This window comes from Corylus avellana, chromosome 2, assembly GCF_965113065.1.
Source record: "Corylus avellana chromosome 2, dhCorAvel1.hap1.2, whole genome shotgun sequence".
Lineage (NCBI taxonomy): Eukaryota > Viridiplantae > Streptophyta > Magnoliopsida > Fagales > Betulaceae > Corylus > Corylus avellana.
This window is the reverse complement of record NC_142491.1, coordinates 26,488,274-26,499,967: the sequence shown is the minus strand read 5'-3', so window position 1 is coordinate 26,499,967 and position 11,694 is coordinate 26,488,274. Positions and strand designations below refer to the sequence as shown.

The following is an 11,694-nucleotide window of genomic DNA, read 5'->3' as shown; positions in this document are numbered from 1 at the left end:
AAAAATAAGTCAAAGGACTTAGACTCCAAATGACATAATGATGTGTTCAACCCTTTAAGCAAGCTAATGAAATGCAAACCACAGTCACAGTTTAACTCAAACTTGACAAAAACATAGCATAATTAATTTTTTTTTTTTTTTCAAATTTTTTAACACAAAAAGACAAATAAAACTAAACAAATAAAAACAAAAATAAATAGACAAAGATAGACAAAGTGTTTTTCCATACCCCAAACTTGAATCACACATTGTCCTCAATGTAGGCAGAAACACAATACCAAGAGGTATAAGGAACCAGAGTGAGCAAAGAGACGACCCCCAAACTTACTCATAATAACACCTGTCCTGAAAAACACAAAAATAAAACAAAAATGAAGATAGACGAAACAACACAAAAAATGACTAAAAATACCAAAGAAAAAGGAATGCCTTCCATAAGCGCTAAGTTTACAGTCTTCATCCAGACTTTTCACCGCTGATGATTAAGTAGACGACGTAGGATCTTCCAAAGGCAATTCCTCACTCTCCGAAATTTCCAGTTCCAAGAATGGCTTCAACCGCTGACCATTGACCTTGAGAGCACTTCCATTCTTAGGATCCTGAATTTCGATGGCTCCATGAGTAGAAACTGCACGCACTATGAATGGTCCAGTCCATCGGGATTTGAGCTTTCCTAGAAACAGATGCAAACGTGAGTTGTAAAGGAGGACTTTCTGACCAACTTCAAATGATCTTCTCAAAATGTTTTGGTCATGGATCTTCTTCATCTGATCTTTGTATAGCTTGGCACAGTTGTAGGCATCATTCCTCAATTCTTCTAATTCATCTAGCTGTAACTTCCTTTGCTCACCAGCCTTGGTGAGGTTGAAATTTAGCTGCTTTATAGCCCAATAAGCCCGGTGCTCCAATTCCACAGGGAGGTGACAAGCCTTGCCATACACGAGTCGGTAGGGAGACATGCCAATTGGAGTCTTGAATGCAGTCCGGTATGCCCACAGAGCGTCATTGAGTCGAAGAGACCAGTCCTTCCTTGTCGGGTTCACCGTCTTTTCTAATTCCTCTTGATTTCTCTGTTGGATATCTCAACTTGCCCACTTGTCTGAGGATGGTAGGGAGTTGCAACTTTATGAGTAATACCATACTTCTTCATGAGTTGCTCAAAATATCGGTTGCAGAAATGCTTCCCCCCATCACTGATGATGGCACGTGGTGTCCCAAAACGTGCGAACACATTTTCCTTCAAAAATTGCAACACGACTCTGTGATCATTAGTCTTGCAGGCAATAGCCTCCACCCACTTGGAAACATAATCCACCGCCACAAGGATGAAAAGATACCCATAAGAATTAGGGAAGGGACCCAGGAAATCAATGCCCCAAACATCAAACAGCTCCACAATAAGGATCGGGTTCAGCGGCATCATATTCCTTCTTCCAATGCTCCCCAACTTCTGGCATCTATCACAGGCTGAATAGTAGGCATGGGCATCACGAAAGATGGAGGGCCAATAGAATCCACTTTGAAGAATCTTCGCCGCAGTCTTTTTAGAACTGAAGTGGCCTCCACATGCATGATCATGGCAAAAAGATAGGACATTTTGCTGGTCATTTTCAAGAATGCATCTCCTTATAATCTGATATGGGCAGTATTTGAACAGGTAAGGATCATCCCAAAAGAAGTACTTCGCCCCAGCCAAGAATTTTGATTTGTCTTGCCTAGTCCAATGTGATGGCATTTGGGCAGTGACAAGGTAGTTCACTATGTCTGCGAACCATGGTGCATGATTTTGAGAGATGTGCATAAGTTGTTCATCAGGGAATGTCTCAGCAATCGACACAACATTTTCATTGAAGTCGACAACCAGCCTAGATAGATGGTCAGCTACCACATTCTCAGAACCCTTCTTGTCCCGAATTTCAATATCAAACTCTTGCAGCAACAGAATCCACCGGATGAGACGAGATTTAGCATCTTTCTTTGACAATAGATATTTCAGTGCAGCATGATCCGAGTAGACTAAGACTTTAGACCCTAGCAAGTAAGATCTAAACTTATCCAGAGCAAACACTACAGCTAACAACTCCTTTTCAGTAGTGGAGTAGTTAAGTTGTGCATCATTCAGAGTCTTGTTGGCATAGTATATGACATGCAGAATCTTCTCTACTCGCTGACCCAAAACGGCTCCCATAGCATAATCAGAGGCATCACACATTATCTCGAATGGAACCCCCCAATTAGGTGGCTGAATGATTGGTGTAGAAGTTAAGGTCTTTTTCAGAATCTCAAAGGCTGTCTGGCACTTGTCATTGAAGTCAAAAGGAACATCTTTTGCCAATAGATTACAAAGAGGTCTTGCTATCTTGCTGAAGTCCTTGATGAATCTTTTGTAGAACCCAGCATGTCCCAGAAATGACCGAACCTCCTTAACTGTCCGCAGGGGCGGAAGGTTAGATATCAGATCAACCTTAGCTCTGTCAACCTCAATACCTTTGTGGGAAATTACATGCCCTAAAACAATTCCTTGTTTCACCATGAAGTGGCATTTTTCCCAATTCAGAACCAAATTCTTCTCCTTGCACCGTACCAGCACCAATGTGAGATGATGTAGACATTCCCTAAATGATGAACCAAAGATTGAGAAGTCATCCATGAAGATCTCCAGGTGACGTTCAACCATATCTGAAAAGATGCTGATCATACATCGCTGAAAAGTGGCGGGTGCATTGCACAATCCAAACGGCATACAGCGATAGGCAAACGTACCGAACGGACAAGTGAAAGTAGTCTTCTCTTGATCTTCGGGGTCCAGTGGAATTTGGTTGTAGCCGGAGTAACCATCAAGGAAACAGTAGTACTCATGGCCTGCCAAGCTCTCCAACATCTGATCGATGAAAGGTAGAGGAAAATGGTCTTTTCTTGTCACGGCATTTAACTTCCTGTAGTCAATGCACACTCTCCATCCTGACTGCACACGAGTGGGGACCAACTCATTTTCCTTGTTCTTGATAACTGTAATCCCTGCCTTCTTCGGCACCACATGAATGGGACTCACCCATTTGCTGTCAGAGATTGGGTATATGATTCCCGCATCCAGAAGTTTAATTACCTCTGCTCGAACTACCTCTTGCATGGCCGGATTCAACCGTCTCTGTGGCTCGTGAGAAGTTTTAGCATTTTCTTCCAGATGAATCTTATGCATCACTACTGCAGGGCTGATTCCTTTGATATCTTCTATTGACCACCCGATTGCTTCTTTATGCTCTCTCAAAACTTCTAACAGCTCATGTTCCTGATCACTATCCAAATCGGCAGCAATGATCACAGGCAGGGATTCTATAGGATCCAGATACTTGTACTTCAGGGTGTCTGGTAGAGGCTTCAACTCCCCCTTGACAGGCTCAACTGCTAATGAAGATGGATCAGGGGACGATGTCAAAGTAATTTCTGTAGTCTCCGTCTTTATCTCAGGCGTTGAGTCTAACAAGGCGTCAGCTTGTTCCAATAAAGTGTCCAGTGCCATGTCACTTCCCAGTGCAATCAGGCATTCTCCCAAGGGGTCTTCGATATCTGGTTCATTGACAGTTTTCTCTACTATCTCCTCAATTAAGCATGTGCTTCTGACCTCCTCATACTCAAATGGCTGCTTGCTGATATCAAAGATGTTCAGTTCCACTGTCATGTTTCCAAATGATATCTTCATGACTCCAGTTCTACAGTTGATTAGGGCATTAGCCGTAGCTAAAAAGGGACGCCCTAATATGATTGGAACTTGAATTTCTGCATTTTCCATCTCTGTATCTAGGACAATGAAGTCCACAGGGTAGTTGATAAGTGCCAAATATTGCATATTTGGACCCCTTTATTTACATTAGTTAATCCTTTAGTTGTGTCGTTATTTAATATTTTGTGTTAGTTTTCTGTTTTTAGTATTTTGTAGGTCATTGAAGAAAAACTGCAGCTTTAAAGGGAAAATGCAAAGTTTGGAAGAAAGCATACTTTGAGAAGACCTAGATTGTGTGGTTAAGTCTAACCAAATCTAAGGAAAAGTTAAATCAGATTAAAGTTCAGATTGGATAAGATTTCGGATCGGATTCAAATTCAGATTCTGCACACGTCTTAGTATTTTGACCATAACTCTCCGCTCAAATATCGGATTGAAGTGATTCAAACGGCATTGGAAAGCTAGCTCAAAATAACAATTTGTTGTGAAATAGGATGTTCGTAATTCGTACAGTTACTATGTCAAAATCACCTCTCAATTAAAGGACACAAATCTGGACGAATCCTATTCCGATTTCAGACTTCTATTTTGACTGGGAGACAGACCTCCGAATTATCTAGGTTTACTTGGGCTGCTAGGACTTTCCTAAGCCTATAAATAGACTTCTTTGCATTCAAGAAAAGATACACAATCCCAGAGAGCAAAATTCTTTTGTTTAGTTTTTCTTTAGGTTTAGGTTTAGGTTTAGATTTTATTTTTATGTGGAGCTAAATTCCCAACTAAGGTTGGGGATGAAGCCTCACCGATGAAGAACATCAATACTTTTATGTAAGTTTTTATTATTCTGATTTTATTGGGTTTTATATTTCAATTGTTTTACTTCTAATCAATTGTATGGAGTGATTCTTGGATATCTCTTGTGAGTCAAGGATACATTTGATGATTTGAGATAATTTCATATGATTGATTGCTTGGCTTTTAACTCATAAAAATTGGATATCCCTTGTGATTTGTTCTACGGATACATCTGGTGTTTCAATTTAATTTGGATTCCTTTTGTGATTTGGTCAATGAATGGATACATGGGATGGTTTTGATTAATTCTTTGAAGTATAGTAAAACATATCTATGATTTAATTTGTGAGAACTTCGGATTAATATTGATGAACATAAAGTATGTTGTTATGATTTGGTGAGTGTGAATTCCCAAACCTTAGTACCTTTATCCTTAGATTTACTTATTTTATTTAGTTTATGTTTATCCTTTAATTTTCAAAACTCAAAAATCAAAACCCTTTTGGAACTAGATTAGGATTTAATTAGTTTAGATATAAATTGTTCTTTCAAAAATACAATTCTCTGTGGGATCGACCTCGCACTTGCAATCCATTAAACTACAATCGATTCGTGCACTTGCGAGTTAAATAAATTTGCACAACAAGTTTTTGGCGCCGTTGCCGGGGAATTGTTTATTTTTTGAAACCAATTTATTTCTAAATTAGTTTTATTCTTCTACTAGTTATAATTAGGATTTTATTTTTCTGCAATTTGTTTTGTTTTATTCGTGTTACTAATAAAAAAAAAAAAAAAAAGATTGTTCTTGTTGTTTTTTGTTTTGTTTGGCTTGTTTTATAGTTCTGCCGCAGCACCTTCCGCACATCAGCGTGATCAAGCGCACTCATAGCAAAAGCAGCAGTTCCGTAGATCTTTGCCAAAAATTTATTTTTGGTCCTTTTTTGTGAGTTTTTAAATTTTAGTTTTCATTTTTTTTTTTATTGTGTTAGTTGTTATTTTAGTTTATTTTTTTTAAAAAAAAATTAAAATTAAAAAAATATATATATATATTGGTTAATGTTTTATGTGGGATATCTGCATGTTAAAAAGTGAGGGGAAGCATGAATTTTCATTTTAATGATTTTAATGCATCTCCTAGTTGTAGGACACCAGCTCCTACCAACTACCCTCAAAATTTTTACCCAAATAAACCATGTTCATTTTGTTTCAATCCTTATCATGAGGAGAACAATTGTCCAGATCTGGGAACTGAGCTCAACGACTTATGGGACAAATTAGATCAAATCAGAGCAGCTAGATCTAACTTTTCATATGAACAAATGAACACCAGTTTCTCTAGCCCGGGGTTTGATTCAAATTTCAATTGTTATAATCCGGACTGGAGCAACCAATATGATTTCTCAGGATCAGCTCAGGCTACAGGAAATTATGCTCACCAATTTGATGAATTGCATCATTCAGAATATCCACAGTTCGATCATCAAGCTCAACCTCCTATTTATCAGTCTACCACTCAAGTGCCTGCACCACAGTCATCACTGGAAGACATGATAAAAGCATTCATGCAATCAATGGATAAGAACATACAAGAGATAAAGCAAGATATGAAGAATACTACCCTGAGCAATTCCCAAGATATACAAGAGCTAAAAGGTTTCACCAATCAAGCCGTACAGGAGATGAAGAATTCCAACATGGCTAATGGTAGAGACATACAAGAACTTAAGCAGGCCATGACCAAGATAGAAGGACAGATCGGTCATCTAGTTGCTGACTTCAACAGAATAGAGGAAGAAGAGCTTCAAAGTCAGCTGATGGCTGAAAGGCACTACATGATGGATGAGGATGATTCTGAAAATTCTTATCATGAGCATGCCCAAGTCACCATCACACTTGAGAGTGAGGAAATTGTGGATAACAAAGAGGAGGAAGAGAAGGATGAGCAAGTTGAGCACTCTGAGCAAGTTGAGCACCATGAAAATAGTGAACTCCCAATGGATCCTAATCTGCCCAGTGACATGGAAGTGAGTACTGAAGCTCCTGCCTGCATCACTGTCCCTCTTGAGACACATCAAGAGCCCAAAGCTTCAACGCCTAAATATCTCAAAGAGCCATCTTATGTCAAGATACTCAAGGACTTGTGCACACAAGCACACAAATCTAGGAACCACTTTCCTAAGACGATCCTTCAAAGCAAGAAATTCTACATAAGATGGCGAAACATCCTTCCAGAGGGGTATGAAGTTTTGAAGAAGAAGGGGTGGAAGGGATTGGTTGGACACCCGCATGATAGGGGGAAGCACTGTAAAGTTTTCTCCTCCAGTTTATTTTCTGCACTTCACTCCAAAAATTCTTTCTTTCCTTTTTCATTACATGTTAATTTTATTTGTTTTTGTTTCTAACAGCAATTTATCTTTTGATATTGTTTCTATGAAAAAAATATTGCTGTTAGTTTTTATTGACAGGTGTTTTGGTGTTTAAGTTTGGGGGACGCCCTAGCCTTGTTCACACTCAGATTTCTTTATTTCCGGTAATGTATTTCTATACTACACATTGAGGGCAATGTGTAATTCAAGTTTGGGGGTATGGAAAAACACTTTTTCTATTTATTTTTGTTTTTATTTGTTTATTTTTATTTGTCATTTTGTGTTAAAAAATTTGAAAAAAAAAAAAAAAAATTGTGCTATGTTGTTGTCAAGTTTGAGTTAAACTATAACTGTGATTTGCATTTCATTAGCTTGCTTAAAAGGTTGAACATCATCATTATGTCATTAGAAGTTTGAGTCCTTTGACTTATTTTTGGGTAAAAGAGATTTCACTTGTTTTGAAATAAATTTTTATGAGCACATTAGCATGTTTTCTGTGAGGTATGATGTTTGAGCTTAAGCTTGTTCTCTTTGAGATTTGTTGGATGACCTATTTGATGAATAACCATTGGCTTGCAAGATATATATATATAAAAAAAAAAATAAATAAATAAATAAATAAAAAAGAGAAGGAAAAAGAAAATAAAGATCATGTTGAGTTTTTCACTGAGTAACCGGACCTCTTGCCTCGTTAAGCATTGAGTGTTCGCGTCAAAAGGTGTGAAGTTCAGTGTTGATTTATGATATGGCTAATTTGACTTCGTAGCCTTTTTGACTTAAGTTAATAAGCCCTTAGAGATGTTCTACATCTAGTGCCCTAAAGCCACCTGGCTTGGGAGTCATTGGCCTAACACTTGTTACATGAGTCAATTAGAAAGCTTAAGGGAGTTAGACATTGCAAAGCCTATTAAAAAAAAAAAAAAATGCATATCTTGCCTCGGTTGTTTCATTTGTTAGGGATTCTTTCAAATTTTATGGAACTTGTCTTGAGTTTAAGCAGAAAGCTTCATGATTGTATGCTAATTACACTTTACACTTTTTAGAACATATGAGGTCTCAATTGTCCATTTATGAGTGATTTGATTCTGGATTTCCTTTTGACGGTGATGATGGTGTTTGTCATTTTAACTTTGCTCATGAATAAGAACCAGGGTTTATGTGAAATTTCTTTCTTGTTAACAACATAGTGCACAATGTTTGTGGGTATCATTCCTGTTAAGCCCTCACGAGACTTCACTCGTCCACTAGGGATGCCTAGGGGTTTAAAAGGCTTGTTGCATATGCTAAATGCAATCGTCTCTCCCATGAAAGAGGATTTATGTTTCTTGCTTTCATATTATTTTTTGTTTTGTTTTGCTAAGGGACTAGCAAAATGTAAGTTTGGGGGTGTTTGATAAGTGCCAAATATTGCATATTTGGACCCCTTTATTTACATTAGTTAATCCTTTAGTTGTGTCGTTATTTAATATTTTGTGTTACTTTTCTGTTTTTAGTATTTTGTAGGTCATTGAAGAAAAACTGCAGCTTTAAAGGGAAAATGCGAAGTTTGGAAGAAAGCATACTTTGAGAAGACCTAGATTGTGTGGTTAAGTCTAACCAAATCTAAGGAAAAGTTAAATCAGATTAAAGTTCAGATTGGATAAGATTTCGGATCGGATTCAAATTCAGATTTTGCACACGTCTTAGTATTTTGACCATAACTCTCTGTTCAAATATCGGATTGAAGTGATTCAAACGGTATTGGAAAGCTAGCTCAAAATACTACAATTTGTTGTGAAATAGGATGTTCGTAATTCGTACAGTTACTATGTCAAAATCACCTCTCAATTAAAGGACACAAATCTGGACGAATCCTATTCCGATTTCAGACTTCTATTTTGACTGGGAGACAGACCTCCGAATTATCTAGGTTTACTTGGGCTGCTAGGACTTTCCTAAGCCTATAAATAGACTTCTTTGCATTCAAGAAAAGATACACAATCCCAGAGAGCAAAATTCTTTTGTTTAGTTTTTCTTTAGGTTTAGGTTTAGGTTTAGATTTTATTTTTATGTGGAGCTAAATTCCCAACTAAGGTTGGGGATGAAGCCTCACCGATGAAGAACATCAATACTTTTATGTAAGTTTTTATCATTCTGATTTTATTGGGTTTTATATTTCAATTGTTTTACTTCTAATCAATTGTATAGAGTGATTCATGGATATCTCTTGTGATTCAAGGATACATTTGATGATTTGAGATAATTTCATATGATTGATTGCTTGGCTTTTAACTCATAAAAATTGGATATCCCTTGTGATTTGTTCTACGGATACATCTGGTGTTTCAATTTAATTTGGATTCCTTTTGTGATTTGGTCAATGAATGGATACATGGGATGGTTTTGATTAATTCTTTGAAGTATAGTAAAACATATCTATGATTTAATTTGTGAGAACTTCGGATTAATATTGATGAACATAAAGTATGTTGTTATGATTTGGTGAGTGTGAATTCTCAAACCTTAGTACCTTTATCCTTAGATTTACTTATTTTATTTAGTTTATGTTTATCCTTTAATTTTCAAAACTCAAAAATCAAAACCCTTTTGGAACTAGATTAGGATTTAATTAGTTTAGATATAAATTGCTCTTTCAAAAATACAATTCTCTGTGGGATCGACCTCGCACTTGCAATCCATTAAACTACAATCGATTCGTGCACTTGCGAGTTAAATAAATTTGCACAACAGTAGTAGAACTTATCAACTTTGATCAGCACGTCTTCAATAATTCCCCTTGGAACCTTCACAGATCTGTCAGCCAACTGAAGTGTAATTGAAGTGGATTTCAACTCTCCCAATCCCAACTGAACAAATACTGAATATGGCAGTAGATTTACACTGGCCCCCAAATCCAACAGAGCTTTCTCAACTCGATTGTCACCAATCTTGCAAGCAATGGTAGGACATCCAGGGTCCTTATACTTTACAAGCATCTTGTATTGCAAGATAGAGCTGACCTGCTCAGTCAGGAAAGCTTTCTTGGGGACGTTCGTCTTTCTCTTGATGGTGACCAAATCCTTCAGAAATTTGGCATAAGAAGGCACTTGCTGGATGGCATCTAGGAATGGAATGTTTATCTGCACTTGCTTGAACACTTCCAAAATATCATCGAACTTCGAGCTCTTCTTTGGCGGTTTCAGTCTTTCTGGATACGAAGCTTTGGGTATATACTTTTTGGAAGGATCCTCAGTAATCGGAATGGCAATGTCCGGTCCTGTGTCTTCCGTAGGCTTGTCCAGGTTTTCCTTCTCTTCTGCAGCCTTAGTGGCCTCTTCAGGCATGACCACTTGATTATCCACCTGTTTGCCTGACCTCAGAGTGGTGATGGCTTGTACATGCTCCTGACCATGCATAGAGGCAGAGGAACTTCCAATCACAAATTGCCCTTTTGGGTTAGGCACGGGTTGACTAGGGAACTTCCCTCTTTCTCTTTCCCCCACTTGATTTGCTATCTGGCCAACTTGTCCTTCTACCTTGATCATAGCCTGCTTAAGTTCTTGTATGTCTCTGTTGTTGGCCTTGTTGGAATTCCTCATTTCCTGTACGGCTTGATTGGTGAAACCTTTTAGCTCTTGTATATCTTGGGAATTGCTCAGGGTAGTATTCTTCATATCTTGCTTTATCTCTTGTATGTTCTTATCCATTGATTGCATGAATGCTTTCATCATGTCTTCCAGTGATGACTGTGGTGCAAGCACTTGAGTGGTAGACTGATAAACAGGCGGTTGAGCTTGGTGAGATGGCCTGAACTGATTTTGAGCTTGAGTGGAGGTATCTCTTTGGTTCAATGGCTGATTCTGCTTCCAAGAGAAATTTGGGTGATTCTGCCACCCTGGATTATACGTTTCAGAAAACGGTCTAGTGGTGGGTTTTCTGTAGTCATTGAAGGCATTGACTTGCTCAGTTGGGTACTCTGTTGACAAAGTTGGGCAATTTTGAGTGAAGTGCGTTTGACTATCACATAACCCGCATGCATCAACTTGGTAAGTATCTGCTACATTCACTGGTTTGTTTAAGACCATAGTGTCAAACTGACGCCTGAGAACCTTGAACTCCTCCCTTAATTCAGCATCATTCCTCACCTCATAAATGCCTCCTGTCTTGGGAGTGGGTTGTTGTCTGTCCCAACTATCTTGAAAATCCCATTGTTGTGCTCGTTCAGCCATTTCGTCTAAAGTTTTATAGGCTTCATCCCCAGTAAGACTTAAGAATTCTCTACCATTCATCGTCTCAAGCGAGTTTTGCTCACTTGGTGTTAGTCCCCTATAGAAAATTTGAACTAGCACCTCATTCTCAAACCCGCGGGGTGGGCATTTTATAGTAAGCTCTTTAAACTTCTCCCAGCTATCGGTGAATCTTTCCCCTTCTTTTTGTCTGAAATTGGTGATCTGTAGACGGAGGGCATTGATTTTGGAAATTGGGAAGAACTTGTGGTAAAACTTGCTTTGCAACATATCCCAAGAAGTGATAGATCCAGGCCTATTGTTGAGTAGCCAGGATTTCGCCCTATCATGTAGGGACAGAGGGAATAACCGAAGGCGCACCGCTTCTGCTGGGGCATTTTGTGTATTAACAATGTCGCAAATTTCCAAAAAAATCCTCACATGAACATATGGATCCTCATTCTCTAATCCTCTAAATGCAGGAAGGTGACCTATTGTACTCGGCTTCAGCTCGAAGCGAGTAGCTGGCAACACTATACATGACGGTGTGTTGGTAATGTTGGGTACGAACAGCTCCCTAAGGGATCTAGGTTGATTTCGTTCTCCC

At 38.3% G+C, this 11,694-nt stretch overlaps 1 protein-coding gene and 1 non-coding gene across 2 annotated transcripts; one reads left to right on the top strand and one right to left on the bottom strand.

Annotated features, from left to right (window-relative positions):
* Positions 1 to 482: 482 nt before the first annotated feature.
* On the bottom strand, positions 483 to 11,150 carry LOC148587569 (uncharacterized). The gene is given in 5 exon segments (XM_088512695.1): positions 483 to 1,057; positions 1,060 to 2,508; positions 2,974 to 3,825; positions 9,617 to 10,463; positions 10,644 to 11,150. Coding segments are annotated over 5 exon segments (4,230 nt in total).
* Positions 11,151 to 11,220: 70 nt separating this feature from the next.
* LOC132173171 (small nucleolar RNA R71) lies at positions 11,221 to 11,327 on the top strand. Its single transcript, XR_009439265.1, has one exon. It is a non-coding gene; the product is annotated as a small nucleolar RNA R71 (small nucleolar RNA).
* The last annotated feature ends 367 nt before the right edge of the window (positions 11,328 to 11,694 follow it).